This window comes from Excalfactoria chinensis, chromosome 23, assembly GCF_039878825.1.
Source record: "Excalfactoria chinensis isolate bCotChi1 chromosome 23, bCotChi1.hap2, whole genome shotgun sequence".
Classification (NCBI taxonomy): Eukaryota; Metazoa; Chordata; class Aves; order Galliformes; family Phasianidae; genus Excalfactoria; species Excalfactoria chinensis.
The window spans coordinates 218,734-244,700 of record NC_092847.1 but is presented as its reverse complement, the minus strand read 5'-3'; the positions used below and the strand labels follow the sequence as shown (position 1 = coordinate 244,700).

The window sequence follows — 25,967 nt, the reverse complement described above, 5'->3', positions numbered from 1 at the left end:
AAAAAAAAAATAAATAACCAAGAACAATAATCGTCAGTAGGTGTCAGGTCTCACTGCACTCACCTTCCATCCAGCTGAACGCTGCCAAAGGGGATGGAGCAGACACAAACGAGGCCATTTGCACTTGAAACCACAACCAGATGCTCTCAATTGCCTGGAACCGCTCACCTCCAATGACAGACTCACCTCCAATGATGGACAGACTCACCTCCAGTGATGGACAGACTCACCTCCAGTGATGGACACTCACCTCCAGTGATGGACAGACTCACCTCCACGGCCAGAGACTGAAGGCTGTTTTGTGCCCTGCTGCCAACACAGCAAACTACCCGCCAGCTCTCTCAATCCCACTCTAAATAGAGCAGTAGGATACAGAACGACTCCTTGGAGGTTTCTGGATACAACTCGAAGCACATCCATTCCAACAAAGGAACAGCAAGTAGAACCACTGTAATGGCTCAGCCATCATCCATTACAGGACTCCCTTTCTGGTCCGATGACTCCTGTGTCACATTCTAAGGCAGCACCCATAGAAAGTTTCCTATGGAGAAATACACCTGCCATTTCCTATTAGGTCCTGTCGTACAAGAAGGATACCGAGGTACATTTCAATAGGTTTTATTTTCATCTTCCCCCCCAACGGGGAACCAAAGGCAGAGAGGTGTTGTGAGATACATCACGCCCTTCGTACAGGTCAAACCAATTTGCAAACGTTATTTTACCACCCTATAAAAAATACACACAGGAGTGTGAAGGAAGCAAAGTAGTTCAAAGAGTGGCTGTCGTGGAGCACATCTGCCAAATACAATCTGTTTTCCTCCCTGGAAATGGTGGCTCTTTGTGCTCCACAAATCCAACGCCTCCAGCAGCCACACGGCACAGGAACAGAACAGTGGTGGCTCCTCTTAACATGAGCCCACCAAAGCACTGGTGCAGAACTGCTCCTGTGGGACCAGGCAGTAAATGTGAGCAACAAAGCCCCGTCCACAACAGGAAAGAAGATATGCTCTGGTTTATTGTCTCAGCTTCCCATCCAGACTCCTGCAAACGGGTTCTATATTGTTCAGGTATCTCTGATAAGAGTCTATGGTTCTATAAAAAGAAGTCACACTGTGAGATCGAGATATTTACCCTGTGTGTTACACGAGCGTGAAGAGGAACAACAACCTTCCAAAGTCCTTGAGATACGTCCAAAGCAATCTGTGAGTGACCCAATTCCTTTCTCAGGCTGGCTGTGCTGTGTGTAACTCAGTTCAGTGCCCCTTTCCAGGCACAGACAGTTTGCTTTTAAAAACATTAAGGACACGTTTTGCTTTTTTTTTCTTCTAAGAACTTCCTGGAAAGTTACTGTGGAAAATGAAAGTGCTCCCACGGTGAGACCAATGTGCAAAGCTCCAGACTTCTGTCTTTGCTGCTTCCTTAGTATTCCTTCCCTTAGCAGATTTGTTAAGATGAGGCTCAATACGTCACCACGAGGCCATCATCCACCTCTAACAAGCAGGTGGGCACCGGAGATTGTTTTATGTTTAATCATAAAACATGGAATAAGCCAAGAAACATGGTTCGGATATGATCAGTGTGCTCTCTTGGGTGGGTTTATATGCCAATGGCCTGCAGCACTCGCTTTTCGTTCTCATTGAGGTGGTCTGAAAACATGGCATAGCAAGGCTGCTGTGCAAACTGACACAGGAAGTCAGTGAGATACGCCTGCAAGGGAGACAGAAAGCAGCAGTCAGCATCGGAAATCCTGCTTCTATCCTTCATCATAAAGGTGAGCACACACCAAATATCACACAGGGACTGCAGGAGGGAGCGATGCAGCAGGAGGAGGCTCAGGGGGAGCTCACAAGGAGTAAATTACAGCACAGGGCAGTGATGGGGAATGATGTGAGCTCCAATCTCCACTCTGCTGCTATTTCAGCAAAAAGCTGCAAGGCTCCCAGATAAAAAAGTCTCACCTCCCTCCGTTTGAGCAAGTCTTGTTCGTTCACAAGTTATAGATACAATAAGGAAAAAACAGCTCCAGGCATGATTTGATTAAAATGAAAACAACTCATTCCAGAACATCACCTGGAGGTCTATTTGGTAGAGAGGGTCCTTTAATGCATCTGGATCGTCCTCTTCGTCATCTTCATAGTAATCCTCATCTGTCAGAGGCAAGGCAGCATGTATTAACAACAAACAGAGCTAAACACCCCAGGGAGTGTTCTACTGGCCTCTTGTTATAACCCAGCAATCCACACACAGCTTCAGTGCTGCTGTGCAAACAGTTCTGCACCCAGCATGTCTGCTCCTAAACCTCCACAGTTAGAAACAAAACTGCACCCATGAAGGGTCAAAGCAGGAGTCCCAGGGAACACAGGGCTGGGATGAGCATCCATGGGATACCAGGTCAGTGAGTTTGTTTGTGTGCTATTATCTCAGCCCTAATCTTACGTCAAGGTGACACACTTCCAGTTCTGTGCTAAGTAAGAAATAATCCCTTACTGTGTTTAGCCTGTAAGGTTCTCTTTCCTAAGACTGTATGCAAACTGGAGAGGAAAGGAGGACTATTATATGTGTTCCATTTTCTTTACGCATCACTTCTTCTTCAAGACCACTCCACAAGCAAGTTCACCCACTGCTATGATGCTGCCATTCCAGGTCACACCTACACCTCTGCCACCAATTTTCCCTTAGGAGGAACACCTGCCTGTACCTCAGCAACATGAAGCCTGCACAGCATTCAAACTCCTGTCTGAAACAAAACCCCACTGTGACATTTCCTTCCCTTTTCATCTCATCTCTGTTGCGCTGCTGTCAAGGAAAGAAAACTCAGACTACAATGTCATCCACTCTGTTTTATCTCCAAGTAAGCACTAAAAAGCTGCGACTCACCATACTTGTTTGTGGAAAGAATATCTGATAAGAACTGTCCTGCCAAGCCCTCATCTTCATCCTCATCCTCTTCCTGGTCTTCCCACATATCGTTTGAATCATCTGTTCAGAAAACACAAATTTCAAGACATAAATAACACCCAGGATGTCCAGCCTGTCAGTCATTATGTAGAGGCTGAATGGTTGTTGTGCAGAAAGCCTTGAGTTGCAGGGGCAAAGGGAGCCACCTGCAGCCATTACTGTCCCTCAGAAGGAAGAAACCAGAATCAAACACACCAAAGCAAAGCTGATTCTCCTGGTGTACAGTCAGACCTCGACATCCAGATACAGCTCCACATGTAAGACAATCATTTCCAGATATAAAAACACACCTCTGAATTACTATTTAAGCCTTTGTTTAACTACATACACTGGTTCATTGCAGGGGAGTCTAGACTCAACTAGGTGACTTTTAAGCATCCCTTTCAACTCCAAAGATTCTGTGGTTCTAATTACAGGTGTAATAGTATAATAGTAATTATTGTCAGTTTCTTATTACTGTAAATGCTTCTGAAGAGATTACAGAGTAGATTCGAGCCATTAAAGAGGAAAATCAATCCCAGTGTTTCACCTTGACTCCAATCTGCAGTGGTCTGCCTAGATGCGTTTGCTTCCATTGCATTAGAGAGTTCATTTATTATTAATTTTAAGATTTTTACTAACAAAGGAATGTTTGTCCAGCGTTCAGGATCTGCAAGAGAACAAAAAGAAACATTCGTACCACTCTTAATGAAAAGCTGTTTGTCTCTAATGACAGAAGGAAAGATCCTATCAAGGTAAGAGCTGGGAGCACTAATTTAGGTGCTCACATGTTAGCAATTACCATTGGACCAGATGATACCCGAGCTGGTACCTGTGTACCAACATCCAGCACCTACGTGATGGATGGATTAGTTCTAAAAAACCAACCTGCACCTTCTCTATGAGAGGAAATACCTCCCATAGCTCTGCATGATCTGGTATGTGAAGCCTTTCATAGCATCCACTAACAGGAAAAAAAGGACGTGGAGGCAGTAAAATCATGACTTACTTTTGGCCGATTTGGATCGTGTCCGTATTCCCTCATCCATGTTAAATATTTCTTCTCCCTTTACCCTGATGTCCTGAAGCCGTTTGTCATCCGTGTTGATGCCATGCTGCAGGAGTTTACACAGTGCTACTGAGCTGGGGAGCAGAGAGTGGGACAATTAGGGGTGGGGATTCCCCTGCACCGCCCGGCTCACCCAGCAGGATGGATGTGGGGAACATCCCTGAGCAGCCATCAGGTGTCCCTTCTGACCACTGCCACCAAGAACAAGCACTACAGCGTTCTCCAGTTTCCCCTGTTTTACATTAAGATGTGGAACAGCTGCTTCTTCAACCCACCATCCACAGGGATGGGGACTGAGGAACACAGAAGGGTTATTTGGTGTCAGTTACTCAGCTTACTTGGTGTGAGCTATTTGTTTTCCTTTTACTAACTTCCATTTCCCTGGGTCTGAACAGCAGGCTCTTCTGGGAAGGTATTCCTTCTCTTCATCACTCAGAAAACATCCAGCAATTCCTAATGCACTGTGAGCTCCCTTTCTGTAAATAACCCCAAAGTGGGGCCTAGAACAGAGCACAGCACTGCCAAATCACCTGCATGCAAACCTCTGTAACGTTGGATGATACACAGTGCTGTACAACAGGCTTCACTTTGCTCTCTCTGTCAGCTGCAGTGCTGGCTGCCCCAAACAGCCTCAGAGCACCTTGCAGAGCTCTCAGCTCACCCAAAATGGAAGGAATTGCTCCTCTGAGCAACACAACAGACCAAGCACGACTGCAAACAGTGCTGAGTATCCATCAGACCTCCTCCATCCCGCACAATAGTTCTGACATTTATCTCTTCAACGTGATTCTTCTCATTTACTTCACTGGCTCGTTAAATCAGCAAGAAATCACCAAAATCTCTTAGAAAAGCATCTACAGTGCCCTGACCTTCCACTGCAGTTTATAATGAGAATTCCACATCCAGAGACAATTCTCATCCTGCTCAAGAAACCGTAATGTTACAATCAGTCCCGTGCTCACTTAAGGACACCCCTCCCTCCCACCCAGGTGCCCCTGTTCCAGCACAGAACAGCAGGCAGCAATAGAAGCACTCAGAGGAACATCAGGGATTGCTCCAATTACCACAGCTCTCCTAAACCAAACTGACAGCTCGGGATAATAATTCATTTTGCCCAGTGCAGGTGTAGCACTACAAATGTGAACCAGCTCCCCTTCCTTCTGTTTTACAAATACCTCCACAGTAAGAGGAGGATCAAGGAGAATCTCCACTCTTTACTGGATGAGGCTGGAAATGTGACCACTAAGGATAAGGAAAAGGCAGAGGTTCAGAATACCTCCTTTATGTCTGCCTTTAAAGGTCAGACCAGATATCCTCAGGGTACTCCACTCTGTGACCCGGTAGTCCCAGCTGGGGAGCAGACAAAACCCCCATGATTCAGGAGGACAGACAGAGACCTACTGCTCCACCTGGACTGCCACAAGTCCATGGGGCCGGATGAGATTCACCCTTGGGTGCTGAGGGAACTGGCAGAGGTGACAGCTGAGCCATTTTCCATCAGTGCTACTTGTTGGCTGGTGAAGTCCCAGCAGAATGGAGGCTTGCCAGCGTGACTCCCATCTACAAGAAGGGTTGTAAGGAGGACCCAGGGAACTACAGGCCTGTGAGCCTGACCTCAGTGCCAGTGAAGGTTATGGAGCAATTGTCCTGAGGGAGATCACATGGCAAGTGTGAGACGACCAGGGGATCAGGCCTAGCCAGCATAGGTTCATGAAGGGCAAGTCCTGTGTGACCAACCTCATCTTCTATGATTGAGCCAGCAGCGTGCCCAGGTGGCCAAGGACAACGGCATCCTGGCTTGCATCAGAAACAGCATTGCCAGCAGGAACAGGGCAGTGATTGTCCCCCTGTACTCAGCACTATTAAGGCCAAACCTAGAGTGCTGTGTCCAATTTTGGGCCCCTCACTGCAAGAAATACACTCAGACCCTGGAACATGTTCAAAGGAGGGCAACAAAGCTGAGGGGTCTGGAGCACAGGGCTTATGAGGAGAGGCTGAAGGAGCTGGGAATGTTCAGCCTGGAGAAGAGGAGGCTCAGGGGAGACCTTATTGCTCTCTATGACTTCCTGAAGGGAGGTTGTAGTGAGCTTGAGGTTGGCCTCTTCTCTCGCGTAACAGTGATAGGACCAGAGGGAATGGCTTCAAGCTGCGCCAGGGGAGGTTCAGGTTGGATATTAGGAAATACAACTGCTCTGAAAGTGGTCAGACAGTGGAATGGACTGCCCAGGGAGGTGGTGGAGTCACCAGCCCTGGAGGTGTTCAAGGAATGAGGCTGAGGGACATGGATTAGTGTTGAGCTGAGGGACCTGGATCAGTGAGGGTGGGTGGATGGTTGGACTGGGTGATCCTGTAGGTCTTTCCCAACCTTCTGTGATTCCCCCACACATAGCATGTTTAATTGCAAGGGGATGATCAGTCAGCTGTGATCAAGGCATAGGTGCAGCTTACAGTGCATCCTACCTGACTTTGCCTTCATACTGCCCATAGAACAGGTGCTGCCTGCTCATCCATTCAGCCATCACAAACTCCAGGGCAGGCTTGCCTGTTGGTCCAGGGAGACTGCACAGGAACTCGAGGAGTGGTTCCAGTTGTGAGTGAACCAAATGAGCAAACACCATAATCAAGGACTGCCAGGGAAAGAAAAAAGAAACACGAGCTGTACATTATTTAGTGGCTGAAAATGTTTTATCAAATATTCAAGAAATGGGGTGCCCTGTAGGAATGGAGATGGTGCTCAACGACCCCAAGAGGAAAAGAAAGTAAAACCATCTGCAAGATACAGTGTGCTACAAAAGCAGGAAAGGATACTGCTACCATCAGCAGCAATATTTAACCCAGAAAAAACAGGTCAGGAATCCATTTACTCACCCCCATGCCCCAAATCAGCAAATCTTTCTAATGTAAACATTAAAAAGCAATTGAAAAGAATAAATAATGAGAGGCCGCAGAGGCTTCTGACCACCAAAAACATCACATGGCAAAGGCAGGTAGTGCAGGTACCCGTGTCTGCTCCCTGGTCCAATGCTGTACACACAGCCCTGTGCACAAAGAGCTCAGAATGCTCACCACACTAAGGCTTGTCCACAGCCATATTCTCCACCCCAGGTGTATTCCATCACCACCACACGTCTCCCAGCCACCACACAGTAATGCAGCAGCACTTCTCGTGCTCTGAATTTAAAACTGCAAGTTTTAGGGAAAGAACTGCAAGCTTTAGGAAGGTATTTACAAGACACAGATTTACAGTTCTGCCCTTACAGGCCAGGATCAAATGTCAACCTCTAAGCTGAGGGCATCTCTGTGTGCTTCCTCAGGGGAAAGATGTCTTACTGCAGACTCATCTCAGGCTAAGACAGAGAAGACATTCAATATCACTGGGGCTTTTTCTCTTCCACAGCTGCAGGGGCTTCATGCGACTTGTTCAAATTTAAGCCTCTACATCTTTTAAATCCCAAAATAGCCAAAGCCATTTTGCATAGCTATGAATGAAGAGTGTTTTCAAGGGGGGAAAACTAAAAAAAAATCAAGGCCTGAAGATGAACTCTGTGCTGATATTGGAGTGGCCCTCGTGACTCACTGGGTACTGGTTTGAAAAAACGCAGCACTACAAATCAGAGATAAAGATCAAAGGGTTAGAACTGATGAGCCTCAGCCAGGGTCATCACTGAGGGCAGAGGTGGGGTCCTGGCAGCACAGTGCCCTCCCACAGCTGCTGCTCAGGAACCAGATGCTGAACTTTAAGGGCACAGACACGAAAGAGATTAACAGTACTGGGATAAAATCATTCTACAAACCATGCCACTAAAAGGAGACCAAGGACAGAGGAGACCGTGATGCACTCATCTGACCTCTGTCCTGATGCAGGCCAACTACACGCCTCACCTCCTAAAGCTTACCTGGTCTCAGCTCCAGGCTATTCACACAGACACACTCAAAGGCATGCCCTTGCCACAACACCCCTAATGAAGGTGCTCTCTAAAGGTTCGGTCTTTGCAAGCAAAAGGTCATGAGACTATTTAAGGTGCATTAAAGCTTACCCAATTAGAGCCTGGCTTAACAGGTAATCCAGACAGCACTGGATGAACAGAGCAGGCCATTTCCTGACTACTTCACAGGGTACACAGAACCTCTGTGTACATAACCCACAAACAATCAAGCACATGCTTTTATTTTTACTTTTAATCTGACAGTTGCTTTTTGCAGCATCTCTTTTCACCCTCCTGGGCCCCCATCTGCTCACCTGCATTACACTGAGCGTCTCCGCTTGTTGCATTTTGCTCAGAATGGCTCTCAGGATCTGGTCCAAGTTCTCTCCCAGCTCACTCCCTGCTTTGGAAATTAAAGTGGAAACCAGCCTGCCCACAAAGGCAGCAGTGAACTCCGAGGTCCTCGGATCCAGAAGCTGGCTCACCACCTGCATCACATACCACAACCCATTGTGGCCTTGCTCATCGTGCCACTGTGCAATCTGCTCCAATGCCACCGAGACATACGCACGCAGACACTCACCACCATTCTGTAAGAGAAAGATATTCTGTTAGAATTTCCCTTTCTAAAGCCACCATCAGCTAACAGCAGAGCTGCAAACAAGAACAGCTCAGATCAGCACTACATCTGTGAGCCAAATTCTTGCTCTCCCCTCCATTCAGTATCTGAATCAACCAAAAGAAGTTTTATCTTCCCCTTCCCACTTATTAAATGTGTACACAAGAAAATGGCAAGAAGGAAGATGCAGGAGGTTCTGCTTCCTAATGCCCGAGAGAGTTCCTCGCAGACAGCCTCTGCCATTCCTTGATGTCATAAACATTATTATAGGGGAAGAAAAGCATTGAGTTTTTCTGTGCTCCAGAGCACTAATAGGGAAAAAAAAAACAAAACAGGTAAAGGCTGCCAGTCCTCGAAATTACAGAATGATCTCAGCAGAAGTCATTGCAGGTCTCTGAACAGCAATGCTTTAATGACAGGCTCGAAGCAGTAGAGCCTCCCAGGGAGCTGATGATACAGCTACTGGCAAGCAAAACCTGGGCTCCCTTGAAGGCTTTGCCAACTGTCTCATTTGGTCACTTCTCTCAAACTCGCCTGTCCCTGCAGCTCTGACCACTCCCTACAGTGTTACCTGCATGGTAGCATTGTCATCTGTGTTCAAGCTGCACTGAGCCACTGCAGGGAATGCTTGGCAGATCAGGAGCTGGGACAGAGGAGGTTTGGTGTTCCTCACAACTGTGGTTAATATATCAATAGAAGTCTGAAAGGAAACCACAGACAAAAGCACTGTTACAACAGCAGCCACAGCACACAGAGTCAAGCACTGCAAGCACCACAGTCACGAGCAGGAGAGATGTAACCCAGCACTACCATCACATCTTGATGTTACACACAGCAATATCTTACATATTTTGAAAGTCACACATCCAGAGGCACTGTAATGGCCACTGACACACAGTGCTGTGCACTGAGGAGTTTACAAGGCAGTTCAAACATTAAGAGTGCTGTAAAACCACTCAATGTGGTAAGCAGCTCTACAGGGACGTATATTATCCTGACACAGTGATCAGTGCAACCAGAGAATTGTTCTGGCTGACTCGATCCATTTTATCTAGATCTATATTTACTTTAATCACCTACTAACGATTGGTACAGTAATACCAATCAATATGCAGATTATAAACACCTTGATTAAGATATTTTTTGGGCTTAATTCCATAAAATCATTTGATAGAGTCAATGCTCAATCTTTTCTAAGTGGAATTTTTAGAGAGACAACAAATGTGTGCAGTTTATCTCCAGCAATTCATACATGTGACATATAAATCAGAAAAAAAAAACTCAGAAAAAACCACAAGGAATGGTTATACATTCTGCTGGAGAACAGTCCACCACACAGGAGAGATTGTCACTGGTGAAACTTGATTATGGCACAGCAGAACAGCTGGGGATGTGCTGCAGGGAGTGGAGGAAGTCCACAGCACACATTACCTACGGAAATCTCTCCCCCCAGCCTGCAGTTTGCCTTCTCTCCACAAAGACAAATCTACCAAACACTGAAGTCATTGTTGAAAGCAGTTTAAAACAACCTTCCTACTTGTTGCAGAGCAGCCATCCTTTATGTTAAAGAACAGGGAATCAGCCCAGCTCAGACCAGGTACCACTGTAGCACTTACTGCACAAAGCCCTGCTGGGATCTTGTCAGCAGGGGCCTGCATGATGCTGACAAGAGTTGGTATTAGCCTCATCTGCATTGGACCCTGGCAGGCTTCTATCTGAGCTAGCTCCTTAAAGATATCTTGGGCAAGAGAAGCAACAACTGGATCTGGAGAGAGAAAGCACCATTTACTAAAACATTCTAAAAAACATCTCAATTTTTGCTGCCACTATTTCAAACTGGCAAAGCAGTACTTTCCCTTCTAGCTTTACAGTATGAATCAAGGCTCATGCAGTTACGATCTATTACATATTCAGCACAGTCACAATCCCCATCAAGATTCATTAGCAAAACCAACCGTGCTTGACAGCTTGAACACACACCATTGCTGTACTTCAGGAAGATTGCGATGGTGAAGGGGCAGATCTTGTTCTCCACACTTGCTGTAAATGCTGGGTCCACCGTGCAGACAATGCACAGCGTCTCCATCACCAGGTTGAGCACCTCTGAGCTGAACTGTGTTGCCAAATGGATCAGACCATCAAGGATGCTGGGAAGGAAAGGCTGCAACACATGGGTGCTCTCAGAGATCTTCAGCTGGTCACAGTAGCTAGACACGATACAAAAACGCACACAGAACACACTGAAGTGTAACACTGGATTATATATAAATACCCATTCTTCTGTAAGTCGACTCCTCTAGCACTTCTCCCCATCAGTACATTTCTTCCTTGATCTCTCAACCACATCTCCTCCTCGTTCCACACAAAAGCTCACAGGAGCTGAGCTGAGCCAGGCGATGCTAAAACCTGCAGCTCTGAGACAAGCTTCCAGGGCTCCTCAGTAACAATTCTCTCTTTAGAGCTGCCCACCAATGGAGGGCATTAACCTTAAGGACAAAAAGCAGTTTGAGCAAGTGTCACTGCTTACAAAGCATTTAATTAGCATTACTACAGGTAAGCTAGGAAGGATGAGAACATTTCAGCAGTAGCAAATCAGTAACTCCCTGCCTTTATTCATCACCATCTCAGTGCAAATGGAATCTAAGTTGGTTTGGGGGAGGGGATGTGTGTATTTAAATAACTAATTTCCAGTTTTCATTTCACTTTTGAATCTACACAGCAGATCTTCCCTTTTTCTCCTTGTTACTTGGGGAAAGAAACCAACAACTTTCTTTATTGCTCTGATCTGTCCCACAAGGACACGTTCTGTTGGTCATACTTGTGTCCGCACAGCACCAACCAGGGTTTCATTTCCATGCTTGTCATCACCATCTAGTTCTGCTTCCATTTGGGACTGTATCTATTATAACATTGTTCTGTACATAACCTTGAACCTCAACTTCTTATTCCTCATCAGTTACCCTGCTTTGAACCTGCTTACTTAAACTTCTCACACTGATACTCAGTTCTTTCCATGCCATTACTTCCATTCTACAGAGATATTCTATTTTGATGTACCAGCTTTAAAAATGCAATTTCTAACATGGATCCCTGAGCTTTGGAGTATCTCTGCTTACCCCCAGATAGCTCTGACTGCAGAGATTCGGACAGAAGGTGGCTGGGTTTCATGCAGGCCGCTGACCGTGGCTTGCAGGAACTGCTGGATGAGCTCTGGGGACATGGCCACTGTGAAGCGGCTGGCAGCCCAGAGAGCCCGGCCCAGGAGAAAAGGGGACACTAAAACAAAGCAGAACAAACAGAAGAGCCATTTCACAATGAGTTTCATGAATTCAAAGTCAGAGCTGCTTCCTCCTCCTTGTCATCAGTACTACTTGGGTTCTTCTGCTGTGACCAGCATCAGCCTCAGCTTAAAGTAAATGGGATGCTGGCACTGCACAACAGCACATGCACACCACAGACACTTAAACTTGTAAGTTCCCAAGCTCTGGCACTCAGCAGCAGTTCAGTCAATGGCCAGGGCTGGCGTACCTGAAAGGTTGAGGTCTGCAAGAACAACGTTGGTCAGGAAGCCATGCATATCAAAATGTATTCGGCCGTTCTTCACACTGTCTGTAATAATGGACTTCACAGAACCCAGGGCCAGCATACAAGCTTCGTGTATTTTCCACCTGCAGAAGAACCCAGATGCTTTTAGGCTTTTCTGCCCACCATCACCCCAATGAATAAATCAAGAACTTGAAGGAAAACCACTCAGATCATTTTCTCTAAGTTGACACGTTTCCATACTTGATTCCAAAGCAGAAACAAACGAACATTCACAGAACTCTGCCTTGTGGGGACTTGGAATCTCCCCCAGGACAGGCAGCACTCCCAATCCCTTTCCACATTTTGGGTTAAAAAATAATGTGCTGCTTGTACCACTTTTTCCCCTCCTGAATAAATACGCAAACAAAAAGACTTTGTTCTGAAGGATTAAAGGATTTGTTCTGCAGTCTCCAACTGCATCTCAGTTGATTATGTGCTGAAGCACCAAGAGAGATGCCTGAAATTCTGAGCCCACTTAACTGAGCAGAAAGTGAAGGTATAACAAACAACACCACAACAACATGCTTTATAAGGAACTGTCGGTCAGGGCTCCCAGAAAGAAGCTTAGGGCAGAAACCTGGTGAAGGGCTTCAACTGGAAGGTTTATGCATCTGCTTTGAGAAATACTCTACTCTCTTCTTCTCCTAATCAGTTCTCAGCTTTCATTCTTGCCCATCAGCAGCAGTGCCACAAAAAACAACGCATGACCGACTTGTGTTGCCCTCAGTACTACAGAACCCACCGCTGCAGCTCCCTGCTGTCCCATCTCCTCACCAATGCTCAGCACCACTGTTCTTGGCCTGCTCAGCTTCCTGTAAGTGCCTCGTAGCTGCTGCAGCCAAAGCACTTGCACTCTCATTCTGGAAATCAGCAGCCACAGCCTGTGCAAAGGGAAATAATCCATGTTGAGTTGTACAGACTTTTAAAGGCAGGCTTTCCTCCAATCACTCAACATGAAGCTAAATGTATTGTTCTCATTCTTTGGTTGCTTCAAAACATGGAATATTTTTCATACCAGCAACAGATCTTGAGCAGCAATCCTCACTGTATAGGAAAAAGTATCATCATCTTCATCCTCCACAAACTGCTGGGGATTTGCAGTCCAAACCTTTATCTGAAGCAGAAAGAAGACAAGAAGGAAAGGGAGGATAAGAAGGATGATTCTTACATGCTGTTGCTGTAATCTTTGAAAAGAAGAGGCCCTCTTTGCCCTGAGCCCAACTCTCTCCTCTGCCCCTCATTTGAAATCAGTTTCACAAACTCATGACTGAGCTGAAATCAATGCTACACAGCTTCATTTATAGATGAGGAATGGGAGAAGCAGACGAAGTTTTAACAGCATGCCTGCTTTTATGCATGCCTACCTAAACAAGACAAACAGAAGATGGCTTTCAGGCTTGGGAGACCTGAGAGCACAAAGGATAACCATAAAAACTTTGTCACACTGCTTGCACAATCCTCTCACTACCACTGCAGTGTGGCTATCCATTTCAGTTTGGTCACCTTCCTTTTCACAACACATTCCTTCCCTGTTGCACACATGGTACTATTGATAGGAACACCTGGATGCTGTGAGAAATGGATGGAACAGCACAGAACCATAAAGGTTGGAAATGACCTTTAAGATCATTTAGACCAACCACCCACCTACCAACAGAGCTGCCCACTAAACCACATCCCTCAGTAACCACATTAGCTTACAGCAGCTTCCATGCGCTGAAACACTGCCTTGGACATTAACTGGTTTAAATCTCTTATCTCATTTACTTCCTACACAAGACAAACTTGCTCACCTGCTCCTCTGTGATCTGCATGTAAAGAAGGATGTAGTAGATCAGCTCTGGCAAAGCCTTCTTCACTGTGCTCTTAAATTTGTTGTTTTCCAGCAAGGCATGAACAAACTCAAATATGCTGAACACCAGATTTTCAAATCCCAATACTTCACCTGAACAAAGAAATGAAGAGAAGGGCCATGACTCCAAATGCTAACATACACAGAAGTATAAATGGGCGCCAAATATAATTACAGACTGTTAGGCTGTCTGATGGGGTAATGGTTGTTCTTGCTCCTGGACCAGCAATGGCAGCAGCAGCCCTGGGAGGACTCTGACTTGATCACCTTCTGCTCTCTTCCCACTTCAGTGCACACCCCTCACTAAAATTGATCAAGCCCAAAATAAAACCTGCTTGGTTTTCTTTTGTCCATCAGTTTTACCTCAAAATTGCTGCAAAACTCACTCCTTGAGTCGTTAGAAACCTTTAAGTTATGCAGCTTCACTGATCACAGCCACATGAAACTTAGAACAGCGTCCATCACTTCTTCCCAACACTGCAAATGTACATTTAAGCATGAACTCCTGAGGTGTTTCTGCAACTGTTTTGACAACAGCAATATTAAGGTAAGTCCATTCCTCTCCAAGAGGACTCAGAAGTGCAGTTCAAAAGTTCTTACCATCAGAATCCACAGGATCCTCCACCTCCTCTGTATAATTTACTTCTGTTCTCACATAAGTAGATGGAATTAAGTAAACACACATGTTTCTAAGAAGATGCACCTAACAGGAAATTAAATTCCTAATAATGACTATGCTTGCTCTCTTAGGGAGCATGGGTTACACACAGTGCTGTGTTTCAAACAGAAGATGAGTCCTGGGACTTCCTGCCCAGCTGCAGAAACCACTTCTCCATCACCTGACAGCAACCCTGGGTAACTCCATTCACACAAACCAAATCCTCCAAGGAAACCCAAAGGTTCACCCACACTACAGCTCTGCCACAATGGAACCACTCAGACCCAGCCTTCCCAGGGCACAAGGAGCTCATTCTACACCTCAGTGCTCCCAATGGTGAGGAGCCACAGCAGCACAAAGTTAACCTGGAGCAGATGTGGAAGACCTGGCTGTTTGCACATACCATGAAAACTACCAGCAGAACATCTCTTTAACATTGCAGATTGCTCAGCAAAGTGATGACTAAGTGATTACATTTAAAAGGCAAATCAAATTCAGCTTCAGCAGCAAGCATAACCAGTCATTATTGCTGCAGCAAGGGATAAGGGTAGATTCTTCTTTGAAGCCTTAACATCACTACCAGGCATTGTTTTAAGAAGGCATTTTTCACTGAAGAGCACCAGAGAGAATGCAGAGGTTGGCCACAGTTCTGCAGCCAGCACAGTGTGGGGACTCCCATCGTTTATCATAACTGACTCAGGCCAAAGGAACTTCATGGAGCTCAACAGAAATACCCACAGAATCTATACAACAGATCCCTCTGCTGCTGGTCAGGGTCTAACACTCTTCAGCCAAGTTCAAGTCCTTATTGGGAACAAGATAATTTGTCTTCTTTTACTCCAGTTAAAAGCATTCACTGCAAAGGATATAAGGCAGCACTTTCTGTAAGGGTGTTCCACACGATGGGCAGGATCTGCTGCATTGAGGACACCATGTGCTTCGGGTAGTTCTTCACCAGTGCTGTTACAGCCTGGAAGGACAAAGAGCAGCAATCAGAAGGGAAACCAGGGAACAGAACCAAAACCCAGCTCATGGGCTGCACTTCCATTACCAACACAGATAATCCCAAGTCCTGCTGGGACAAGAGACAGGGAAGAAAAAAGGACATCTTTCTGTCATTTACCTCTCAGTACTCTGCTGAGAGGGGGGAAAAAACAAAAGATGGGAGCTTGCAGCTGGTTGAAAATGTATTACCAAGACCATTTCCATTCTCTCTCCCATTGCCCCTGCACTTCAGGACCTCCTATAATCATCTTACCTGCAGAGCTGGCTTAACCAATCCCTTGAATTCTCTCATTTCTGCATTACAATGACTACAAAATGCACTTTGCTGGAGGGAAAGGCAATTTATAGGTCTTACACCTGAAATCTTTTTGCCTTAGAAAATTGCTATCATTAACTTAGAAGTCCTAAGTAACAAAACCAGTGGTTGCTCTGAGCACCCAGCCAGAGCTGCTACCATCCATCAATGGCTCCTACTGCTTCTACAGCACTGCAGCCTGTACCGAGAGGCAGCAGCAGAAGAAGCAATGGGATGCAGTAGCACAGTGCTGCTGCCTTGAACAGGACCACAAAAACCAGTTCCACAACACAGAACTTAACAGCTGCTCCTCTGAATACCACAACAGCATCCTCCTGCACCTTCCAGCATTTGATTTCTTGGCTCCAGAGCAAAGCTGATCATTATGAAAAGATTTATGCCTGTTTACAGTAACTCCGCATTACCATTTTCCTCAAGGAACGCAGCTGAATGGGCCTCAAATGTCCACCTTCACAAAGCTGCATAATACAACCCAATAATGCACCAACACATCCCTATGGAGCTCACCACACACATCTTCAGCGCAGGCACAATCCCGTATCAAAACTGCATGGCACTGGGAGCCAGAAAGCTTCACAACTCACAACACAGGCAGCACCAAGAGAAGCAACGCACAGCACTCGACTTTCTCAGCACACCTGGCAGCGTTTCTGTATTTGGTCATTTCCTATCAGTGTTAACCAACTTACTTTCAGGACTTCCATCTTAAATCCACTGTCTGATGTGGGTCCGTCAGGCATCTGCAGGGCCTGAACAAAGGCCTCCGTGAACTGCTGCACCATGGGGAATATCAGGACTTTGGCTGCACCCTGGTTAAAAATCAGTGCAAGCAGAGGTGAGTTCCAGGTACCAGATCTCTGTGTCAGGAAAGCAAAGGGCCACCCTGTGCTCAGCCAAACAAGCGTTGTGAGCAGAGAACCAACAGCTGGCCTGAGGAGCACTGCTGTGAGTCCTCTGAGGAAAACACAGCAAGTGTTTTTCCAGATGTCAAAGCACATTTGGAAACATCCACCCAGGGCTGGACAGGAGATCCATACGTGTTTACAGCTACCTGACATCTCCCTGGCCTCTGGAAGCTCCTCCAGGGATTTCCAAGCAAAGGGGCTGCCCCCACCTCCTCCCCAGGCTGACCCCCTGTCTCCAAGCTGGCCCTGCACGTCTGTTAAACTCAGTTATGGAAACCAAGCACAGCATTGAGGTGTGCACATAAACCAGGCAGCCGGTCACACTGTGAGCAGGAAATGACACCCTCTTCTCTGCGTTACACCTGGCACCATGGAATTCTATGTTTCATTTTCACGTTAATGACAATTTAGAGCTTCACTTCATCCCCAATCAGTACATAGGGTAGGTTAAACTCTTGCCTTTTCCAGTTCCTCCATGTTACAGATCATATGGGCACACGTGGTAAATATCTCCACTGCACGCGACCTCGTGCGAATACCATACACCTGCAGAACAACAGATAGGGAATAGCAGACATTTTAAAGGGATACTTATTTCCTGCTTTATTTGATTCCCTTTTATTTCATTACTTCAAACATTTCAGTTTAAACATTAGCTGCCACAAATGGTCACAGCACAGAGGACACACTTTAAGTCTTACCGTGGTGGTACAGTCCAACCTTCACATCTGCTGTTTTTCTGCTCCAAGAACATTCCCACCAATGCAACTTAGTACCCATTTAAGAGTGAAGATATACCTCAGCCATTGTGAAGATTTTGTACATCTCTGGAAGGATAACAGGAGCAACGTGTGGCATCTGTGTGTCCGTCACTTCCCGCGTAAACTCTGCCAAACAGAAAACAAGGGAACTTCTTAGAAGAAAACAAACCCATTACAGCAACACAGAGAACGCTGGGAGATGAGTTGCTTCATGCTTGCTTAAACCAGCGCTGGCTGTCCTACCCACAGCAACCCCTGAGGGACAGCAGATAAATGTCATGCTGAAAATGGCAGATATCTGAGAGCAGGGAGTTACAAAGCTCCTGCGGGGCTGCAGCCTGTAGCACAGAGCCTGACACTGAGCATCCTGCCCTGCAGAGCAGCAGCAGCAAGTTCTAGCTCAATTTGCAGTACAAAGGAACAGAATGCTTGGATAAGGAAAAACCTGGAGCACCTCCTTGGGCAGCCTTGCTGTGCACACGTACCTGTCAGCACTCTCATGGCTCCATGCACCGCGTTCACATCTCCACTAACCAGCATCTCCATCAGGAGGTTGAAGAGCTGAGGCCAGGCTTCGGGCCAGTCCCAATGGGCAATTGCTGACACTGCGTAGGCAACACTTGAGCGCACTTTGCTGATGGATTCTCTCAGCCCATTGGGCAGGAGATCTCTAATAGCAACTTTTGCCTGTAAAGAACCACAGTGTTTAGCAAAACATCTCCAGATCAAACCTTGCAGACTGTACCCTGTGTTTCTTTTTAGGGAAGGCTGCTGGGTGTGTTATAACGTAGCGCTCGCCCCATGCAGAGCCCTCAGGCAGGCACACAGCAACTGCTGAGAGCTGCAACAAGACAGGATGCAAGGACAACAAAACATGGATGGAGGACACCCAGGGCTTGTTGAGATTAATGCTGGTTCCAATGTCAGAGCCTGGGCTTGCTTTCTTTGGAAGATTTGGGTGAAGGAAAACCAGGCACCCATCCCCGAAGGGACAGAAGAAAAAAGGGCAGCGCTTCTGAGGCACCACTCCCAAGATCTATTTCAGAGAACCAATTAATATTCTTACTGGATAAAGCATCTTAAACCAGGAAACACAAAGCAAAGCCTTACCCTCTCTGTGGTCTCTGGAGGTCTAAACTTTTCTGACTGAGAACACCAGTGAGTTTCCACATACTGTTTCAAAATGACGGATGCGAGCTGCATTAGAAGAGAGGTCAAATTAGGAACAAATCTCACAACCACAACAAGCACCTCCCTCCAACCCGCCTGCTCAGCCCCCCCCCCCATCCCATCACACTGCTTTGACCAAAACACAAGTCCTTGTCACACTGCTGAAAAAGCCACAGCAGTAAGAAGCTGAACTGAAGGCCGTTCCTCGCACAGTGACAGATTACACAGCGCTGACACAAGAAGGCAGCTATTTCTCACCTCTACAAGAGCACGAGGTATGGAGCACATCGTAACCACAGAAACTAAACCTCCTTTTCAAGGAGGGAAACACCAACAGGAAAAGCTGTGGCAAAGAGGACTGGCAGCACCGCACTGCCCAGCAGCAGGTTGAGCAGGCCCAGAAAGCACTGCTTGCAAGAAAGGAAAGGTCAGCACACCTGGATATGCTGAAGGAAGAAGTAAACCCACAGAAACTTAAGGGAAAATGGAGGGCCAAAGGAAAACCACCTCTGGCTCCCCCAGGACGCAGTGCTGTCCGTGTGTGTGTGAGCTCACCTGCCGGATGGCCAGCGCTCCCTGCGGATCCACTGTCAGCTCTGCCAAATGGACACCAAACTCTGCAACACAGAATAAACGCTTGTGTCAGAACTTTCATTCCCACGCAGGGAAACTCACCAAGACTCTCAGGGAAAGACACAATACCAACAGTGTGACTCATATGTAGGAAGGAGAAGACAATTCCAGCGTGGAGCTCCTCACATGAATCGCTGAGCATTCATCCTCCCCTGTGCTCCCTGCACAAACTGCATTTGTTATCTCAGCATCTCACTTCTTTCCCTCGTGGGTAAAAACCTTGCAGCTCAGGTTAACAACAAGCACAGGCCGAGATGTACTCGGCTCCCCATCGCTGCAGCTCTAACTGTTCTCCCCTGGGTCAGGGCAGGGCTGTGAGCACTGCTGGGGCTGTGGGTGTCCATGTGCGTGGTGGGGAGTGGGACCAGATGGCCTTTAAGAGCCCCTTCCAGCTCAAACCGTTCTGTGACTCCATGAATTTAATGGTCGCACTGCCCTCATTTTTACTTCCAGTGTTCTACCTTTAAAACGTGCTCAATGACAGCGTACTTCTGGTTTCTTTATGGCACTTTAAAGCACTCCTGACTCACGTGATCTACATTTCTTTCCCACAACAACACAGTGCTGCTCTTGCTCCTCCTCTTGGCATCTGCAAGGAGGATACAGCTCTTTCCTCCTGTGCTCCTTGACTCCCGACAGCACAAAGTAATGCAGGTGAATGGAACCCAGAAGGTCTCCAGCCCATCCTTGTAGCAATACAGCATCAGCGGGATCAAACCAGGTTGCTCAGTGTATTTTCTAGTCGGGTTCAAGCTTGGAATCAGCAAAGCTACACTGGACAATGTGCTCCAAAGGCTGGCAGTCCTCATGGAGGACAGCACCCCCGATCCACACAGTCTGAACCTCTCCCATCCCCTCTGGTTTGGTGCCACTCCAAGGAGCAGCCTGGTGAGCCTCCCTCAGGTGAAGGCATTAAAGCTTCAGAGCTGTGATGTCCCAAGGAGGACGGCAGGGAAGCACAAAGTTACTCTGGGATATCTGTAAAGCTGTGACAAAGCGAAGGCGGAGATGATGGGGTTTAGACTCAGTGATGCTCTCACCCCATATTCTGACTCCATACTCCATTCCTTGTCCCGTGGATCTCCCTGATCCACACAGCGCAGCCCAGCTGTGTTCCTGCACATCCTGATCCCACACAGCACTACCGGACCTGCACTGCTGCACCACCACCTCTAAATGCCCAACAGCCACGGTGGTAACAAACTCAGCTCCCTGTACTGCGCCACGGAAGGCTCAACGGGAGCGTCACACACAGATCATAACAGGAAACCTGTTTCCCTTCCCTTCATCTTCTCACGTTCTCTGGGAGCAACCACCGCGCTCCCCCTGGCCGGGCACACCCCCACACCTTCCTAAGCTTCCTCTGCTGCCGTTTCTGAGCTCAGGAGCTGAGAGACCTTCAGGCGGCACGAAGAACCCCCTCAGGGTGGGAAGGGGCGGCAAATCGCCGGTAGGGCCCGGCCGGACCCCCCTCAAGTGAGGCCGCACGGGGCCGTAGTGCAGCTCCCGGCTCAGCGCTGCGGCTCTTCGCGCAGCCACGGAACGCTCCGGGCTCAGCAGGCCGTTCCCCCCCCCGACCCCGCTCCGCGCTGCCCCACGCTCCCCGCTGCCCATCCCACGGCCCGCTCCGTTCAGGGCCGCACGGCCCGACCCCACAGCGGCCCCCACAGCCCCGCGGCCCGGCGCTCACTCACCCTCCGTCACCTCCAACACCTTCACCTGCTCCTCGGCGGCGGCGCGCACCGCCTGCACCGGGCACAGGATCCCCGTCAGCGTCTCCACCAGCGCCTCCTTCAGGCCCTGCGCTACCGGTCCCGGCCCGCCGTCGCTTCCCGGCCCTCCCGCCGCCGCCGCGCCCGCCATCGCCCCCTCACGCTCCGCTCCGCCGCGCGCCAAACGCACGCACGCACGCGCGTCGCGTAGGGACGTCGCCGCGCACAGCGCCCCCCGGCGGCGAGGAGGACGAACGGCAGCGGTGGGCGGGGCGGGTATGCGCGCGTCCGCGGCTGTGCGCGTGTCCGAACCCCACCGAGTCCGATTCTGAATGGGTTTCTTCCTTTGTTTTGGATTCGGGAGGGAAACGAGCAGCTCTACAAACACCGTCTCATTTTATAACATAACCGGGGGTTTATTCCACAATATAAACTGCAACGTTTGATACAAGCTACCCAAAAAAAAAAAAAATAATAATAATAATAATAAAGGAGAGAAAAAGCCAAAATACAGCTGTGGCAATTTACTTTACAGAGCTTTTGTTTTTCTTTGTTTTTATCCTGTATGTCTTCTACATCACGGCCCCTCAGCCACACTCTAGGATCTACCAGCTGCCCTCTGTACATCAACCAATGCTACAAGCAACACGCCGTCCCCCCCAGCTGTCATTCAGGTCGCTGAAACCAGACATAGAAGTTATTGCTCAGATAAATAAACCTAAAGCTACCAAAAACAAAGTGGGGGAGAAGGGAGAGGGAGGAGAAAAGAGGGAGGAGGGGGGGGGGAATAAACAAACCAAGAAACCCAAAAGCTAAAAAGTCTTCTGAAGGGTGAATAACAGAGTAAATGGGGATCTCCTCCCACGAGGAACGACCCCGTGCTGTGGGGCTGCACATCCCAGAGGTATCGTGATGCTGTCCAAGGAAAGGAAGGTGCACCTTCCCCCATCAGTGCCTTCTGAGTCGGCCCAGACCTCCCCCCCCCCCTCCCCAACCCTCCCAGCTCCACCAGCCAGCTCCTGAAACCTCCACAACCACAAAGAGATCAAAGGGGAGAAATACAAAAAGTGTCAAAAAAAAACAAAAAAAAAACCAAAAATAAAACAAACAACAAAAAACAAACAACTCGTTTGGAGTTCTGGAAAATGATCCCGTGAGGATACAAGTAGCACCATTTGCAGCCTGGTTCTCCAAACAGCCCCTGCGGCCCCAATGGAAAACTCCACAGCTCTCTCTGCTCCAGTCCTGAAGGCTCTGCTGGCACTTTCACTTTCGGTACGGGGAGCCCTTCCCGGCGCAGCTGATGCAGATGTAATCCTCCTTCTCAGCCATCTCGGGGGAGATGCCCACACACACCTGGTGGAACCATTGGTTGCAGCTGCCATCGCATTGGACCCAGTCCACCTAGGGAGGAACGGATGCGATGCGGCTCAGAGGCACTCAGGAGTTGCTTTTCAACCCCACTGATCCCAATGAGAACACAGCACCCACTGCATGCCGGGCACCCGAATCACTGCAGCCTGACTCCACGTGAAGCACAAACCAACCTCCCACCCAGAGCAGTGTGATGGATGGAAATGCACCCCAGCCCCTCACGCTGCAGGCAATGCCACCTTTCCCCATCTTTCAGCACAGACGGACACAGCGGAGCTCCAGGGCTGTGCCCATATTCCAGGAGTGGAAGTGAACACGTTCCCACTCCCCCCTCCCAGCCCCTTTGCAGCCCCGCACCGCTGCTGTGATGCACGGCCCTGCTCCCCTTCCCTGCTGCTCCTGGGGCATTTGGGGAGGACCAGCCCCACAGGTCTGACACCCCCCCACCCCTCACACTGCAGCTCAGTGGGATCAGCTCCACTCACCTCCTCTCCCTCGGGCTGCAGACACGTCACTGCAGGGCAGATGGCATCTTCATCCTCAGAGTCTTCCTGCTCAGAGAACGACGTGTCAGAGGGAACCAAATGGCTTTCACTGCTGCGCTGCACCTCCAGGAGCCGTTCCCTCTCCCTCTCCATCCTGCTGCTGCTGCTCAGATCCTTCATGTGACTCAGTTTCAGTTTCTTCTTTTTAGGCGTTCTCATTTTTCTTACCCTCGCTCTCTTCTCATCACAGAAGTTCTCCCTCTCGAAACGGCGCTTCAGTTTTCTCTCCATGTAACTCATCACATCCTTTTTGCCCCGGCAGCACTCGTTCTGTCACAAAGGTATTTGACAAACGGTGAGGATACAGCTGACAGCACAACTCCCATATACCGCACTCCATGCTTAGGAGGAGCCTCCAGTACAAGCAGAGCTTGTCGGAGCGCTGCGTAGGGGAGCAAAGGTCAGCATCGTGCTTTAATGGGAGTTTCTATAAACAAGACTCTCATCTGCCCATGCAGTGCCCCAGGGGCAGCCAGCAGGGCCCTCAGCACAGGGACAGATGGGTTTATCACACAGAGGAGGATCACTAAAACCACATTCAAAGTGCAGAAACGCATCAGGCCCCAACTGCCATCCAATGGATTGCACACATTATCAACTTCTCCACTGCTTTTGGACACGAGAAACACCTTCCACAGCAGCACACACACAGTATGATGCCCACTCTGCCCCATGCTGACCCCATTGCTCAGACATTCACCTTTTCATTGCTCGGCCCCACCGATGGCTTCTGCTCAGCCTGCAGAGCGGGGCTTTGCTTTGTGAATAGGATCTGGTACAGCTCCTGTATTTCAGGCAGGGAAACCTGCAGCAGCTGCGCTTCCATCATCAGCTCATCCAGCTCGGTGCTGACGACTGTCACCAGAGAGAGAAGAAAAGGAACCCCTCCATGTCAGCACCGACGAGAACAAAACCCACTAAAGACTTTAAATCTGCAACTGAACACATTTCCTCTCATCTGTTCCCTCTTCGCCACTCGTTTTTAACATCGGAGTTAAAAATGAGAGTTAAAGGTTTCCACAGAAGTTACTGAGCAGCGCTGTGATTTTATCCTCCCCTGCCTGCAGTTTGTGCCAGGCCATCGTTCTCCTTCCTTCCTCTGAAGACAAGACTTAGCGTAGTGATCTCCTCACTGCAGCACGAGTGGATGAGATGGACAGAGCGGAATTCAGAAGTGAAGCCAAGAGAGGAGAGGAGGAAGAGCTGAGGGTGAGCCCTGCACCTGAAACCTGCCCTATGGGCACCACCCCCACCCCACAGAACACACATGGGGGCTTGTGTGTGGGGCCACAACCATGGCCCATTTCACTGCTTTCTGGTACCAAACTACAGTGCTCCTACTTGGAAGCACAAAACTAAGGCTGGACGTGGACCTCTCCTCCATCAAACACATGAGAAAAAGAAAAGAAAAAGAAAGAAAAGTATCAAAGTGAAGATTACAAACCATGAAGTGGGATGCATTGCTGTCCTGTAGAAAATGGAGAATGTAAATATATGGTTCTGTTATCCCAGTCATGAGGCATGGAGAATGACATAGCTCCGATTGTTTGAGAAACCTAGAAGACAGAACAGAACACAACGCACAGGCATTTCCATTAGCATGTCGGTCTGAAGTGTCAAACAGCTGCACAATGAAAACTCTCAACTCGTGGCCTTTATTTGAGACTCGCATTCCTGCACGGGATTCCTAAGCCTGGAACACGAGCAGCACTACAGGCAGGCTGGGAGCTGCTGGTCCTGGTTGTGACTGCATGCTGTCCCTGCACACCAAGGCCATGGTGACACCTCCACAGCCCTCAGGGTCAACACCCCAGCTGGCCCAGCTCCTTCCTAAGCGTCTCCTGACACCTCTCACAGGAGCACCAGCCTTCACGCTGAGCATCTGGGCCCCTTTATGAACCCCCTTCACTTTCCTTGCTCACAACTGGTTTTCAGGTTAGTTTCTCTCACCCCGTTGTCCCCTCTGTGCAGTGCACCAGGGCTGCAGTACTACGGGAGGCACTGCTGCTGCAGGACAGGCGGGTAATGCCAAGGAACATCATCCAAAGAAGAAAACTCAAAGTCCATGCAGAGTGAGGATCTGGCTCACAGCTCACCCCAAGAAGGGACGGACCCCCATGGCTGCTCTGAGCTCCTGCCTGGGCTCCCCTGCTGCTGCTGCTCCCAAAGTGCAGCCCCAGCACGGCCGTACAGACAGCACAGAGCAGCCCCAGCCCTGGGCAGAGCGGGCAGCTGGATAAGCAAAAGTGAGGCTGCTCAGGCAAAACCTGAAAGCAAGAGTGTGTGTCATTTTGAGGTGGTTTGTATTCTTTATGCTTCACAGACCTTTTGTTTCAGGCTTTCTTCCCCTGTGTTTATTATCTCAGGAACACCAGGACTGTGACACACCTGGCTCTGCCCTGTCCTTTTGGCTGACAGACCTCTTTATCAGATGAGGTCCCAAACTCCCCCAGGATCCCACCTTCAACACGCAGCTCCAGCCAAGGTCCAGCTTGGGAGTTTTAGCATAAGTGATGCAGAGGGATGGAGGGATGAAGACCCTCTGCTGAAAACCACCTGATCTGAGCCTCTGCTCAGAGCTCAGGAAGGTTTGTGTCTCCATTCCAATACTTGCAAGATAAGAACACAAAGACTAATCAAATACTGAGAGCTCCTAGAAACAATCACTCAGCAGTGCCATTAGTAGCATCCTATCAGTACCCAGCAGCAGGGAGAAGCAGAAGGAAGGAAGAAAAGGTCCTTCAGGAGCCGCTGTACTCAGGACTCCAGCAGGATGGAACAGCAAGCTGTTGCTGGAGGACACACACATACACACACACACTGTAGCTAACAACCCTTATATCTGTAAAGCAAAACATAAGCAATCTGTCTTGCCAGCCTTTGTAAGGAGACACGGAGCA

General features: G+C 48.5%; 2 protein-coding genes across 3 annotated transcripts in view; both read right to left on the bottom strand.

The window, feature by feature from the left end:
* Window positions 1–603: 603 nt before the first annotated feature.
* Window positions 604–21,323, bottom strand: IPO9 (importin 9). Its single transcript, XM_072356135.1, has 24 exons — window positions 21,131–21,323; window positions 19,359–19,420; window positions 18,744–18,830; window positions 18,119–18,320; window positions 17,671–17,759; window positions 17,332–17,418; window positions 16,657–16,776; window positions 15,516–15,616; window positions 14,589–14,647; window positions 13,930–14,081; window positions 13,152–13,250; window positions 12,911–13,017; window positions 12,080–12,219; window positions 11,668–11,827; window positions 10,532–10,758; window positions 10,168–10,316; window positions 9,123–9,251; window positions 8,247–8,522; window positions 6,467–6,633; window positions 3,947–4,080; window positions 3,488–3,607; window positions 2,878–2,979; window positions 2,071–2,147; window positions 604–1,707 (listed from the first exon to the last, which is right to left on the bottom strand). The coding sequence occupies exons 1-24, from the start codon at window positions 21,297–21,299 to the stop codon at window positions 1,597–1,599; spliced, it is 3,126 nt and encodes a 1,041-aa protein (XP_072212236.1). The 5' UTR covers window positions 21,300–21,323; the 3' UTR covers window positions 604–1,596.
* Window positions 21,324–21,547: 224 nt separating this feature from the next.
* The window catches only part of KDM5B (lysine demethylase 5B), a 28,299-nt gene continuing 23,879 nt past the window's right edge, over window positions 21,548–25,967 (bottom strand). For both annotated transcript variants that reach the window (XM_072356131.1, XM_072356130.1), the window contains exons 24-27: window positions 24,512–24,623; window positions 23,768–23,922; window positions 23,008–23,337; window positions 21,548–22,552 (exon numbers count right to left, since the gene is read on the bottom strand). In XM_072356131.1, coding sequence (XP_072212232.1) covers window positions 22,415–22,552; window positions 23,008–23,337; window positions 23,768–23,922; window positions 24,512–24,623 — 735 coding nt within the window. In that variant the 3' untranslated portion in view covers window positions 21,548–22,414. The remainder of the gene's footprint in view (window positions 22,553–23,007; window positions 23,338–23,767; window positions 23,923–24,511; window positions 24,624–25,967) is intronic.

Excerpts from the sequence above, each read along its gene's own strand:
- IPO9 (XM_072356135.1), bottom strand. The coding sequence starts at position 21,299 with ATGGCGGGCGCGGCGGCGGCGGGAGGGCCGGGAAGCGACGGCGGGCCG. Across the intron at positions 14,648-15,515 it reads CTTACAGAAAGTGCTGCCTT|TTATGTGAGAACAGAAGTAA; the intron begins ATATCCTTTGCA and ends AATTCCATCTAC. Across the intron at positions 2,980-3,487 it reads CACTGCAGATTGGAGTCAAG|ATGATTCAAACGATATGTGG; the intron begins GTGAAACACTGG and ends TTTTCTGAACAG.